Here is a 14499-nt window from a genome sequence, read left to right as displayed (position 1 = left end):
TTTCCTCCAATGCTCCCCACTCCCATTCTCCATCCATTGTATTGTAGTTTAAGTAAATTACCAAAATAATTGAAACTAGAGTGATTATATTGCATTATTTTGACAAATAAAATATGCAGAATTTTAAAATACACTGCGCAGAATTTTTAAATTTTTGGCACAGAATTCCCCCAGGAGTAAATACTTCAGTATTATACACATTGGAACAGCTTCAGGAGGAGGGACTGAGAGAGTCCCACCCCAGAATTAGGGCACTCAGCTGGGAGGTGGGAGATCTGACTTCATGTTGCTGCTCCAAATCAGGCAGAGCTGTGATCTTCAAACAAGTCTGCCGCTTCTCAGGTGAGTGCCCTAAGCACTGGGCTATTGGGTACTCTGGGACAGAGAGACAGACACACACACATCAATCTGGTCTTCCCCAGCTGTCTTCTGTGCAAGGCTTGATTTGATAGGTGCTCTGAGAACACCTGTCCATTTGGGCCCTGCAAGCAAGAGAGGGGGAGCAAAAACCTCCTTAAGAATTGCCCCAGGATTTGGGAGTAAGGTATGGTGCTGAGTAGCTCCAGGGCACCAGAACGTAGGCAGTTTTGTGCACACCTCCTGGCAGAAACATAGTTGCCTGCAGGTTGAGGGGGAGTGCAGCATGTGTTTTGAGGATCTCAGTGGCACCTAAGTCCCTTTGTGGATCTTGTCCTGGCCAGCAACATTATCTGGGCTAGAGAATTGCAGGGAGCAATCAGGTTCCTACAGGAGTCCCTGGGTCAGGGCAAGGACCTGGAGAGGCTCAGAGAGGTGAGGGAAATGGGCAGAGGAATGACTTCATCTTGACGTTTTGTCTAAGTTTCTGTTGAACCAATACATGGTGCCCTGTGGCAAGGGCCTGGAACAGACTCTGGCGTGGCGTCAATCCACCCTGAGCTGGCATGAGAACCCACCGGTTGACAGGCTCTGATTTTTTTCAGTCAAATAATTTCTCCATTTTACAGTGCCCATCACGGTGGTATCAGTGGATTTTACAGGGTTTAAATTGAGTCATTAATTCTTCCAAGTACAAAGCTAAAACCTCACAGCCTTAAAGTAGATCCCTGAAACCCCACTGATCAGAATAAATCGGTGTCTGTCATTCAAGTCTCTGTTAAGTGCTGGTGGCCTAACGTGATGACGGTGGAGCTGGGAGGGATCCAAACCCACATCAAGTTACTCCCCACTCCTACCCTTCCCACCGCAGCGTGTACTTGGGGCTTACAACCACCCGGCCTCTTAAAACCTTAACACAATCGGTGCTGAATGAAACAAAAGTCTAACTGACAAGCAGAGTCTCCAATTCATGGGAAAGCAACGTGGGAATCAGTTAATGCATTAGCAAGTAGGGCAGAGGCAGAGAACTAGAAAGCCCTGCTGAGAACATAAGGAACTGCAAAACATATTGATCTGTGTGAGCCTCCACAGGACCATCCCCACCATGGCATCGAAGCACTCCCTCCTGCTCCGTTCCCTTGCAGGAGAAAGGCCCAGTTATCTGACCTGTGGACTCTCTACAGTTCATGTGGGCCCCCTCAGCTCCAAGATCCACCTAGACACTAACACGGTTTCTCTGAGACTCCAGCCACCCTAACATTTCAGAGGCAGCTGGACAATACTCACCTGGGCATCACTTCCTAGATAAGGCCTGAAGGGACCATTATGATAATCTACTTTGAACTCCTGCACGACTCAGGCCAAAGAACATCACCCAGCGCTTCCTGCATCCTTTCCCAGGTGGTAATTTATCAGTCCTCGCCGGCCACTGCCTTATTTCCTGTTCTTACACCCAGTGGGGCTGGGCTGCCCCCTGCGTGCTGGGAGCTGGGAAGCCCTTCCCTTCCCCCAGTGTGAGATCTGTACTGGTAATTGAGAGACTGGTCACAGTGGAAGCTTTTTGTTGCAGTGGGTGCAGTGATCACGTCTCTCCTGGGTGCGTTGTCTGGTGACCAATGAAGGCTTCTGTGGACTGGCAGCTTCTCCCTGCAGTGGCTGCCCTGGTGCTTCAGAGGGCAGCGGATTCCGGGCGATCTGTCGGTGCATTCGGCACATCCTCAGGATCTTCTCCCTGGCATGGACCCTCTGGTGCCGCAAGAGGTTCACTTTGCGAGTGAAGCGTTTCTCACAGTCAGGGCAGTGATACGGCCTCTCTCCCGAATGGACCATCTGGTGCCTGCAGAGGCTGTAGGAGCAGGTGAACGTCTTCCAGCACATGGTGCATGTTGGGAAGATCTTGCTGTGAGTCTTCTGGTGCCTCGTTAGATCTACCTCCTGGGAGAAGTATTGCTTACTCTGGTGGGACACGTACAGCCTCTCGTCGGTGTGGCTCGGCCTGCGCTCCCCGATGCCAGATATGCTTCTCATGCTTCTGTAAGTGGTTCCCTTGGACTCCGTTCCTGGGCAGAGTCTCAGCTCCAGATCACTGCTTTCCCCAAGTCCAGGTGCTGGAGCTCTCTCTCCTTTGTGGATCCTCTGGTGCAGAGCAAGATGCTGCTTGGAAGTGAAGCTGATCTCACACTCAGGACACTCGTACGGCCCCTTGTTTGCGTGGCTCCTCTGGTGAATGATAAGGTTTATCTTCAGCCGAAAGCTCTTCCTGCACTCTGTGCATGGGTGTCGTCTGTCCCTCGGGCGGCTCCGCGGGCAGACACTCAGAGTCTTTACGCCACTCTCATCTTCGGCAGAGTCACATAACCTTCTCTTCTCAGGATTTGGCTGCTGCATCTCAGACCATAGCTGGGCCTCAGCCAAGGTCTGGAGGACCTTGTCTCTGGGTCTTCCTGGTAATTCCCCCTCTGCCTCCAGATTTTCAGGTTCACAATCCCCATCAAACCTGGTTTCTTCTGTCATTACCTGGCCATCTCCTGAAATGAACCAGCAACACAAAGGTTAATTCGTTTCATTCTCTTGGAACACAAGAGTCCTTTGAAGACTCAGGACAATCCCGAGCCACACTCGGGTCCCAACAGGGCAGGTTTCTTTGCAGAAAGGGAGCGTCAAGGAGTCTGGGAACATGCACTTCAGAGAAGGGGAGGGGCAGCATATTTTAAGCTATTTCAGCATGTGGAAAAAGAGACACTTTACCAGACACACTGAAAAATCTTGCAGGAGCAAGGTAAATGCAGGGCTTGCAAACTACGCTCTTTTCCGCAGCCTCTACACTTTCTGTAGAATCAGAAAACATAAGATATACGTAGCTATATAAAATACACATGCACACAGAGGACATACATCGTATGTTTTCAGATCCTGCTGAAAGTATAGAGTGTGCAGAAGAAAGTGGAGTTTGCAGATTCTGCAATTACCTTGCATCTGCCATTCGGACATTAACATGAGCATTAAGTGCTGAATATTGCAGGCAAACTAGTTTCCCATTAAAAATGTGTAATTCTAACAGACCCAGCAAGCTCCGTACAAACCCTCAGAGAGCAGCCATGTGATCTGACTCCGGTAACCCTCATCCTCCCTCACTCCCACCCCAGTTGTTTTCTTGTCTATGCAACGTCTGCAACGAGATTATAAATGGCTCTCTGGAGCAGGGACTGTGTCTTTGTAGCAGCTGTGCAAAGCTCTGAGGGCGACATTCCCAGAGGATGCGTACATGGGCAGTGCAGGAGGAGCTGTGGGTAGGTCCTGTGCTGGCCCTCTGCACAAGGGATGAATTTCACCCCGTAGAAATGAAGCTCGATACAAAAAGCCCCACTACATTAACAGAGTGCAAAGGCTGCAAAGTCAACCACTTGTAAATTAGAGATGCCAGAAGTAACGTTGCAATCTTTCATTCAGCCTACTTGTGCACGTGTGTTATGCTCCCCTCCCTGGCTCCTACACCTGCCCCCTCTGCTCCAGCAACTGAAAACAGCATCTTCTAACAGAAAGTATCAGTCAACCTTCCTGAACCATATCAGCACTGCCAGTTCCACCTACGCTACAGCAGGGTTGGAAGGGAACCCAGCACACTTGCCAGGTAAACTTCCTTTGCCCTCTACCTTTACTCAAGAATTCTGAAGGAACTCCAACGTGAAATTGCAGAACTACTAACTGGGGTACTTAACGTATCGCTTAAATCAGCCTCTATATACCAGACAACTGGAGGGTAGCTAATATACTGTTAATTTTTTTAAAAGGCTCCAGAGGCGATCCCGGCAATTACCGGCCGGTAAGCCTAACTTCAGCACCAGGCAAATTGGTGGAAACTATCGTAAATAACACATAGATGAATATATATTGGGAAATCATGGCTCACCAATCTATTAGAACTCTCTGAGGACAAGGGAGATCCAGTGAATGTAGTGTATTTGGACATTCAGAAAGCCTTTGACAAGGTCCCTGACTAAAGGCTCTTGCGCAAACTAAGCAGTGATGGGATAAGAAAGAAGGCCCTCTCATGGATCAGTAACTGGATAAAAGATAGAAAACGAACAGTAAGAATAAATGGTCAGTTTTCACAATGGAGAAAGGTAAATATCAGGATCCCCCCGGGATCTGTACTGGGACCAGGGCTGTTCAACATATTCATAAATGATCTGGAAAAGGAGGTGAACAGTGAGGTGGCAAGTTTTTCAGATGATAGAAAATTACTCAAGACAGTTAAGTCCAAAGATGACTGCAAAGAGTTTCAAAGGGATCTTAAAAAACTGGGTCAAAATGGCAGATGAAATTCAATGTTGATAAGTGTAAAGTAATGGAGGATAGGTCTATTAATGGATATTAGCCAGGACGGGCAGGGATGATGTCCCTAGCCTCTGTTTGCCGGAAGCTGGGACTGACCGATAGGGGATGGATCACTTGGTGATTCCCTGTCCTGTTCATTCCCTCTGGGGCACCTGGCATTGGCCACTGTCAGAAGACAGGATACTGGGCTAGATGGGCCATTGGTCTGACCCAGTATGGTCTTTCTTATGTTCTTAAAGCACATTGGAAAAAATAATCTCAACTATACATACAGAATGAGGTCTGAATGAGCTGTTACCACTCAAGAAAGATCTGGGAGTGATGGTGGATAGTTCTCTGAAAACATCCCTCAATGTGCAGCGTCAGTCCAAAAAGCGAACAGAATGTTAGGAACCATTAGGACAGGGATAGATAATAAGACAGAAAATATCGTAAAGCAGCTCTATAAATCCATGGCACGCCCACACCTTGAATACTGCAGGCAGTTCTGGTCGCCCATCTCCAAAAAAGCTCTATTGGAATTGGAAAAGGTTCAGAAAAGGGCAACAAAAATGATGAGAGTCTGGAACAGCTCCCGTGTAAGAGATTAAAAAGACTGGGACTGTTCATCTTAGAAAAGCGACGACGAAGGGGGGGGTCTGACCAAGGCCTGTAAAACTAGGAATGGGGCGGAGACAGTGGCTAGGGAAGTCTTATTTACCCCTTAACATAACACAAAAACTAGGGGCCACCTGATGAAATTAATATGCAACAGATTTAAAACAAACCAAAGAAAATATTTCTTCATGCAGTCCACACCCAACCTGTGGAACTCTTTGCCATGGGATGTTGTGAAGGCCAAAAGTATAATGGGGTTCAAAAAGATATTAGATACATTTATGGAGGACAGGTCCATCAGTGGCTATTTGACAAGATGGTCAGAGACACAACCCCATGCTCTGGGTATTCCTAAACCTCCAGCTGCCAGAAGCTGGGAGTGGACGACAGCAGACAGTTCACTCAAAATTGCCTTGTTCTGTTCATTCCCTCTGAAGCATCTGGCATTGGCCACCATCAGAAGACAGGACACTGGGCTAGATGGATCATTGGTCCGACCCAGTGTGGCTGTTCTCATGTTCTCTCTTTTCCACGTTGATCCACAAATCGCACATCCACTGATGACACTGATTCACACCTGATTTGGGGCCCACGAGCACCCCCGGCTATTCACATCTCACCCACCACTGAAGAGCACTAGGGCCGTGCTAGATGATAAGTCAGGATCCCCCCCTCACCTCTGCCCCCACCCCCTCTTACAATGATATGCCATCTCGCAACACTTCCTTTTCACTTTTCCGACCTCACACTCTCTGCAGACCAGAACATCAAGAGAATTCTTCTTCTCTCTCTCCGTTAGCACAGGCGGGACATCAAGAGCTGGTGACACCAAACGTTTACACAGTGCATTTCCGTGGTGGGTCTCAAAACGCTTTACAAGGGAAGTGTAAGCCGTGTCAGGATGAGCTCCACCCTGACATCTGGTGGTGAGGTGTGGCAAGTTGTGGAAAAGAACTTCAGGGGCCAATCTCATTTGCATAGGCACACCCACCCCGCCTAGAATGAGACCATAGCTGCCCAAATGGTCACTTTGGCTGCTGTGGGATCCCCAGTGTCTCTGTTATTGGGGCAGGAAGAATAAATTGTTATTACCCTGATTATGGGAACTGTGCTGGGAACTGTACGTGGCCTTTTGTTATGATGGAGGGATTCACCATCAACTAAGTAGCACTCGCTAGGCAAGGGTCATGGGTTCCAAAACTGTGTGAATGGAGAGAGGCTGGGGACAAGTATTAATACTTGGTGGCATGGGCCCCTTGGTGAGGGCCTTACATGCTAATTGCATTTCCTCCTCTCTCCACTGTAGAATATCAGAGCTAATTTTGATTTCATTAGAAGTCTAGTCATAGGCTGCTGAGCTCATTTTGGGCTGACAGTGCACCAGCACTGGGGCTCCCTTACTACAAGCTGAATTCACCTAAGAGCTGAAATCACTGAGTGTTGTGTTAAGTAGTGGGGGAGCCTGAAGATAGATTGTGGAGCAGTTTGTAGGACGGCTGGAGTGCCTTGCGGACCGGCTGGAGAAGCAGTTTGACGCAGAGCAGTTTGTGGGTGGCAGGAGCTGCTTGTGGGCCGTGGAGCTGAGTGAAGGAGTTCGTGGGGCGGCTGGCAGAGCGGAGTGCAGCTGAGCGAAGGAGTTCGTGGGGCGGCTGGCGGAGCGGAGCGCTGCTATGGAGCTATGGGGCGGTCATCTTCAGATCATGTAAGGTGCCTCTTACCCCCGTCCCATTTCCACCCAGTTTGGGAGGTAAAGCTCCGCAGATAAACTTTCGAACTCTGGGGCTGCCCTGACCAGGGACAGAGACTTTTGGGTCATTGGACTTTTGGGACTTTGGGTGATTTGGGGTTGCTGGACTCAAGAACCAAAGGGAAAAGGGCATGCCCCAATTTGCTTGGGGTGGGTTTTTTTTGCTCATGGGTTGTGTTATGAATCCTGTTGGTGGTGTTTCCCCAACATAATGCCACATTGTTTCTCTCTGTTATTAAAAGGCTTTTGCTACACTCAGACTCTGTGCTTGCGAGAGGGGAAGTATTGCCTCTTGGAGGCGCCCAGCGGGGGTGGTACATATTTGTCCCAGGTCACTGGGTGGGGGCTCGAGCCGGTTTGCATTGTGTTATTGGAATGGATCCCCTAGATATTGAACCCGGCCCTTGTTGCTGCCAACTCTGACGGGCAGAAGGGTTACAGAAGGAATACATCATTCTCCCCATTTTACAGAACAGAAAGGTAAAGAAGCTGCCCAAGGCCCCAGAAAAGCCAGTAGCAGAGCTAAGAATAGAATGCATGGGACCATGTAACGTCCCATATGCAGATAAGAGGTAGAACCATAGGAAATCAAAGAGTTCCGTTGGGTTACTCTGTTTCTCACCAGTGCTGTGGTCTGTAGGGCTCAGTCTCCCTTCCAGACCCAGCTGATTGTTCTCAGAGGGTTCCTCCTCTTGTATAACCCACGATAAAATATCCATGGTAGAAACCGGAGATTCTGTCCGTGGGAAAAAAAGCAACATTCATTACATGATGGACAAACACACAGCTTCTGAAGGGTCTGGCCCCTTATCTCTGCTCTCTGCTATTTCTTGGCAGAAGGAGACTTGCTCTGAATGGATTCAAACATCTTCCTGAAGCTCCAGGGGAAGCTGAAAGTTAAGCAGCCATGAAATGCTCTGAAAGGGAATGGGTCGAGTAAGAACTAGCTGGGACTGAAGCAAAGACATGGAGGAAAACAACCAGCAAACACCCAGATGTCCGTAAGGGAGGGTCACCAAAGTCTCTCTGGATTCTGGAACTCCAAATTCTACTTTCTCAGCTTCAGCTGCTGCCCTTCCCCCAACATCTTCAGCTCTTATTAACCTTCTTCACTACCGTTACTCTCAGCCCCCACCATCCCCCTCACCCACCTTCCCGTGTGACCCTGCATTTGAAATCCCTCCATTCAAAAAACCCAACCTTCACATCATCAAGACTTGGCACTTGAGCCCCATCATTTTTCCTCAAGGACACGCCCTAACTAACAACGTTCTAAAATACCCTCTGCCTGCAAAGCTCTGGCAGCTACTGCCCAGCGAGCTCCTTGGGACTCTCCTTTAGCCCCTCTTCCACCACTCTCTGGCATGAAACGGGGGCATCTCATTCCATCAGTTTCTTCTCCTCTTGCCATGGGATCAGCATCCAAGTTCATGATCCTTCAGACCATCTTCCATCCTCTTCCCAGTCACCCCTCTCTAGCAATCCTATCTACTCTTCCACCCTCTGGAGGGCAGGGTCACACCTTTGGCCTAATCACACTGCTCTCTCCAACCCAGCTAACGTGATTTACCTGTGCTCACCATAACCCTGAAGCCACCCCAGTCTCATGTTCCCATTACCCCTGTTACTGCAAAGGTCCTCATTTCCCTGTTCTCTCAGCCCATCTCCCCAGTGCTCCCCACAATCTGACCCAGGGGAAAATTCCTTCCTGCCCCCAAATATGGTGATCAGTTAGACCCTGAGCATGTGGGCAAGGCCCACCAGCCAGACATCTGGGAAAGAATTCTCTGTAGTAACTCAGAGCTCTCCCCATCTAGTGCCCCATCTCTGGCTATTGGGGATTTTTGCAACTAGCAGTTGCAGATTGGCTATATGTCATTATAGGCAACCCTATCATACCATCCCCTCCATACACTTACCAAGCTCAGTCTTGAAACCATTTAGTTTTTTTGCCTCAGTGCTCCCCTTGGAAGGCAATTCCAGAACATCACTCCTCTGATGGTTAGAAACCTTCATCTAATTTCAAGCCTAAACTTGTTGATGGCTAGTTAGTTCTTGTGCCAATCCATTTATTCTTGTGCCAACATTGGCACTTAAGCTAAATAACTACTCCCTCTCCCTGGTATTTATCCCTCTGATGCATTTATAGAGAGCAATCATATCTCCCCTCAGCCTTCGTTTGGTTAGGCTAAACAAGCCAAGCTCCTTGAGTCTCCCCTCATAAAGCAGGTTTTCCATTCCTCGGATCATCCGAGTAGCCCTTCTCTGCACCTGTTCCGGTTTGAATTCATCTCTCAAACATGGGAGACCAGAACCGGATCAGATTGTGGGGAGCATTCCAGATGAAGTCTCACTAATGCCTGGTATAATGGCAACAACACTTCCCTATTTCTACTGGAAATACCTTGCCTGATGCATCCTAAGACCACATTAGCTTTTTTCGTGGCTGCATCAGATTGCCGGCTAACAGTCATCCTGTGATCAACCAATACAGCCAGGCCTTTCTCCTCTGTCGCTTCCAACAGATAGATCCCCAGATTATAGCAAAAAATGTTGTTAGTCTGTAAATGGATGAGCTTGCACTTTGCACGATTACATTTCATCCCGTTTCTATTACTATCCAGTTTTCAAGGCCCTCCAGATCTTCCCGTATGATATTCCGGTCCTCCTCTGTGCTGGCAATACCCCCAACTTTGCGTCATCCGCAAGTTTTATTAGCACACTCCCACTTATTGTGCCAGGGACATGAATGAAAACGTTAAATAAGATTGGTCCCAAGACCGATCCCTGAGGAAGTCCACTAGTAACCTCTCTCCAGCCTGACAGTTCACCTTTCAGCATGACCCGTTGTAGTCTCCCCTTTAACCAGTTCCTTATCCACCTTTCAATTCTCATATTAATCCCCATCTTCTCCAATTTAACTAGTAATCTTCCATGTGAACTGTACCAGATGCCTTCCTGAAACCCAGGTAGATTAGATCTACTGCATTTCCTTTGTCTAAAAAAAATCAGAGCAGGCCTAAATGACACAGTGGTCTAAACACCCATTCCCTGTCCACCGTAGCGCTCCCAACCTTGCTACCAATGGTGGCGCTGCCCGGCTAGATTTCCTGAAAAAGAATGGGGTAGGGTCAGCCATAGTGAAGCATGCTGTGACGCTCTGTCTAACTCACCTGGGCAGGCATCTATAGGAACTTCCTTCTCCTCTGATCCCTCTTCACTCTGATCTTTTTCTCCCGATCTATCCTGGGATCCTGGCTGATCCCTTAGGTAGGGTTCTTCCCCTCGCTCAATCTGAGACAGGATGTGAGGTTTGGAAACAGCATAATCTGTTCACTGGAGAGGACATGAAGAAACCGCATGTTTCGTTCATAACTGGTTGAGCTCTTTTTACACAGAACTGTAAATGATTTTAAGCCAGCTCCTGAAATCACTGGAAGTGATGGGCAAGCTGGACGGAGGCAAACATTTTATTAGGATTCCTACACAAATGCGACACAGGTAAGATGGATTTTGTTCCTCGAAGAGGGGAATTCAAGGATTCACATGTGCAAGGGGCCTTGATGCCTCATGAGCAGTACAAGTCAAACCTCTTGCTTATTTTCAAGCCTGCAGCCAACCCACGTCCAGATCATGACATGAGATCTTACAAAAGGGGACTGGCTTTTTTAATAGGAAACATTTTGTTTCAACTTTAATAATCATTTAAAGAGCAGTTCTTCTGACCCACGTATTATCAGCTGCATGTGCCTGTCTGGGGAAGGGACACAAAAACTACTGCAACGTGGATCTGTCTGGGGAATCAGCAGGAGAACATGCTCTTTCAATCTCTACAGACCGTTCTTCAGAAATGTAGCTCGTCCCCTCTGAACAGACTGTAAAGTTACTGTTGTTGCCGGAGAGACGGACTTTGACAAAGGTGATTTTACATCGCAAAACACACAAGGAACCTAACAGGTTTCTTTATAGGGACCGGACATGAATAAATAAATGTTTTACCAAGTGATGTAGGAAATTCTCCATCATTAACACCTTTCATATCAGGACTGGACGTTGTTCTAAAAGATGGGATCTGGTTCATACACAAATTATCAGGCTTAAGCCATGGAACTTCACCCAGCAATTCCTTAATTGTGTTACCAGAGGTCAGACCAGATGATCACAACGATCCCTTCTGCCCTGAAAGTCTGTGTATGTAACACTGGAAAGCACCTGAGATCTAGAGATCAGAATCATCATTGTGTTGCTCATGCTCTCCTTATAAATGGGTGTGTGTGTGTGGATCGGATAACTGAGAACGGTTCTGTTGGCTGCCAGTGCTGGTACCTGGAAACCAAAGGAACATGGGGATTTGCCTGAGGGGCAGCCAAGCTGGTACCTGACAGAGCTGGAAATATACAGGTAAAACCTGAGCCCTACCCAGGGAGATCAGGGTCGCATAATTCTCTTTCATCATGTTCTTGTAAAGCTCCTTCTGCCACTCGTCTAAGTTCGCCCACTCCTGCTCATTGAACTAGACGGAGACGTCGTCGAACGTCACCGGCACCTGGAATCACACGCATTGCACGCTCAGCGCTTTCTGCTGCAATTACAAATAACCGTCTTGAATGAAAGATGAAGGTGTTCAAGACAGCGTTTGGCTTTTACTACATGTCTGTGCTGTGCCTAGTACAACGGAGCCCCACCCTGGGTGGGGTCTGTGAACACTAAGACAATACACACCACAAAGCTCTGCTCCACACCCATTTACACAGGGTCTAGACTAGCACGTACAAATGTGCTCTCTGACTTGAGCTGCCAAAGGCTACACAACAAATCCTCACCAGCTGTGCTTCTTGGCCCCAAGATCACATCATCATGCAGACCAGGAATGACCAACAATGGGTCCAGAACTTTAGCATGAAGAAGCAGGCCTCCCTGAAGGTTTGTGATCAGCTTGCCCCCCACTCTAGTGTCAGGACACATGCACAAGAGGGGCCACGACAGTGCAGAAACATGTCACGATAGGCTTCAGGAAGCTGGCTACCCCAGATTGCTACAGCTCTGTGGCTAACCAGTTTGAGGCTGGCAGACCAACTACGGGGGTGGCTGCGGCAGAGGTCTATGAGGTGACCAGGCCTGTGATGCACCCAAAGTTAGTAAGCATTGCAAACGTTCCTGTCATAATTATCGCCTTTCAGAGAACAGGCTTTCCAAATTGTGCCAGGGCCACCGATGGAACGCATGCACCTGTTGTTTGCCCGCTGCAGGGAGCACAGGAGTACCTACACTCCATCATTACGCAGGCCCTGGTCGACCACACAGGCAGATTCATGGACGCGACTGTGGGATGCACTGGCAGGACGCATGATTCTAGGGTGTTCCAGAGATCCGGACTTTCCCATCATTAGTCCCACTGCATGACATTGTTATACACTGTCCTCACAGTTATTCTAGGGGACCTGCTTTACCCCTTGTTGCCAGGGCTTATGAAACCTTAGCCTGATTTCAGAGGACTTGGCAAAGGAGGGTTCAACCACACACTCCGTAGCTGTAGGATAACGGTGGAATGTGCTTTTGGCATATTGAAATCCCATTGGCACTGCCTTCAAAACCCTATGGTCCACATTACTGTGGCCTGCTGTGTTTGCAAGGAGAAGGGGGAACCTTTCTTGCCAGAAGTGGGATATCTGAACTGGCCCACACCACCAGACAGTGCATCTGCCATGACTGGTGCTGGACCCACATGCACGGTCCCATGCAGAAGGGGGAAATAAATGTTATTTGAGGTTGTGCTGTTTATGGATGTGGGGCAGCTGGGTGAAGGCTTCTGTGAATCTTTTGGTATTGTGTATTATGAATTTTATAAACACTTTCATATAAGTGGAGAGTATATGGAGATATAGAGATGCATCAGGTATTCAAGAATGGGATGTCTCATATTAATAGGGATCACTGACATAGTCCTGAAATATCCCCACCGTCAGGGTTTATGGGCCTAGTTGTAGCCTCGGTCACTTGTCTCTCCATGTCTATGGTTTCAGTTCTTGATTTACCTCCAGTGATATCAGTGTTAGGAGCAGTTGCGAGGCCCTCTGACCACGCTGGAAAGCCTGGCTCAGTAGCACCACAATACAGAGAGTTTTAGGGTAATGTTACTTTACTGGTGCTGTGGGTCCAGCACCTTCGACATTGGTGAGGCCTCATCTGGAGTACTGTGTCCAGTTTTGGGCCCCACACTACAAGAAGGATGTGGATAAATTGGAGAGAGTCCAGCGAAGGGCAACAAAAATGATTAGGGGTCTGGAACACATGACTTATGAGGAGAGGCTGAGGGAGCTGGGATTGTTTAGCCTGCAGAAGAGAAGAATGAGGGGGGATTTGATAGCTGCTTTCAACTACCTGAAAGGGGGTTCCAAAGAGGATGGCTCTAGACTGTTCTCAATGGTAGCAGATGACAGAACGAGGAGTAATGGTCTCAAGTTGCAGTGGGGGTTTAGGTTGGATATTAGGAAAAACTTTTTCACTAGGAGGGTGGTGAAACACTGGAATGTGTTACCTAGGGAGGTGGTGGAATCTCCTTCCTTGGAAGTTTTTAAGGTCAGGCTTGACAAAGCCCTGGCTGGGATGATTTAGTTGGGGATGGGTCCTGCTTCGAGCAGGGGATTGGACTAGATGACCTCCTGAGGTCCCTTCCAACCCTGATAGTCTATGATTCTATGATTCTAAAGCAGGGCAACCCCTGACCTTTAAACAGCACCTCCCACGCCCACCGGCCAAGACACGGGGCGCTCTTAGGAATAGAGGTGCCCTGAAAAGCCGCTCTCCTCCCCAGAGGTGGCTGCCTGTCAGTGCCCACCAGCCGGAGCAGTTCTGTCCCGGGCCTTGGGGAAAAGCCCGATCCCTGGGCCAAGAGCGCGGGGAGCCTGGGGGCACCAAGCGCCGGGGGAACCGCGGGGGCCGGGGAAGGGAGGGCGGCGGAGAGACGCCGGCACGGGGGAGCGGCTGCCGGGCGCGGGGCTGCGGACCGGCTGGGCGCCAGGGGGCGCGAGCGAAACGCCAGGGGGCGCCCTGCGCGGCCGGGCCACGCGGAGACCCGGGCCGGGGCAGGACACGGTACCGGGCGGCGCGGGGGGGGGCGCACTGGGCATGCGCAGGCGAACGGCGCATGCTCAGTAACACCTGCTGAAGCCGCTGCCCTTCCCTCTGCCCGTCCTAGCCCGGGGGTTCGTCTGCTCGGTACGGGGGGGCCGGAAGTTGACTGCGGGGGGGGGCGGGGTCCCGGAAGGGGCGGCAGGGTTGGGGGGGGCTGAGGGATGGGGGGGAGCGGGGTTAACCCAGGGGCGAGGCAGGGGCACGGGGGGGGGGACAGTGACCCGGGGGGGGGCTGCGCCCCCGTGTTTGCAGCAAAGGGGGGGGGGGCAAAGGGGCTGGTTTATTTCCCCTCCCCCAGGCGGCAGCGCCCGGCATGGGCCGCCCCG

At 49.6% G+C, this 14499-nt stretch overlaps 1 protein-coding gene across 1 annotated transcript; it reads right to left on the bottom strand.

Moving 5' to 3' along the window:
• Positions 1-680: 680 nt before the first annotated feature.
• On the bottom strand, positions 681-14188 carry LOC140906199 (zinc finger protein 783-like). Its single transcript, XM_073329691.1, has 4 exons — positions 13955-14188; positions 11459-11552; positions 10213-10368; positions 681-2885 (listed from the first exon to the last, which is right to left on the bottom strand). Exons 1-4 carry the CDS (start codon positions 14186-14188, stop codon positions 1903-1905), a joined length of 1467 nt encoding a protein of 488 aa, XP_073185792.1. The 3' UTR covers positions 681-1902.
• Positions 14189-14499: the final 311 nt, after the last annotated feature.

This window comes from Lepidochelys kempii, chromosome 2, assembly GCF_965140265.1.
Source record: "Lepidochelys kempii isolate rLepKem1 chromosome 2, rLepKem1.hap2, whole genome shotgun sequence".
Taxonomy (NCBI): domain Eukaryota; kingdom Metazoa; phylum Chordata; order Testudines; family Cheloniidae; genus Lepidochelys; species Lepidochelys kempii.
This window is presented reverse-complemented; position numbering and strand designations above follow the sequence as displayed.

Bases quoted from the DNA above. Each gene is read 5' to 3' on its own strand.
- LOC140906199 (XM_073329691.1), bottom strand. From the start codon at position 14,188: ATGCGCCGTTCGCCTGCGCATGCCCAGTGCGCCCCCCCCCGCGCCGCC. The intron at 11,553-13,954 runs GTGCCCCCAGGC...GTCTCCGTCTAG, and splicing joins CGCGGTTCCCCCGGCGCTTG to TTCAATGAGCAGGAGTGGGC. The intron at 2,886-10,212 runs GTGAGTTAGACA...GGTTCATTTCAG, and splicing joins TCCTATAGATGCCTGCCCAG to GAGATGGCCAGGTAATGACA.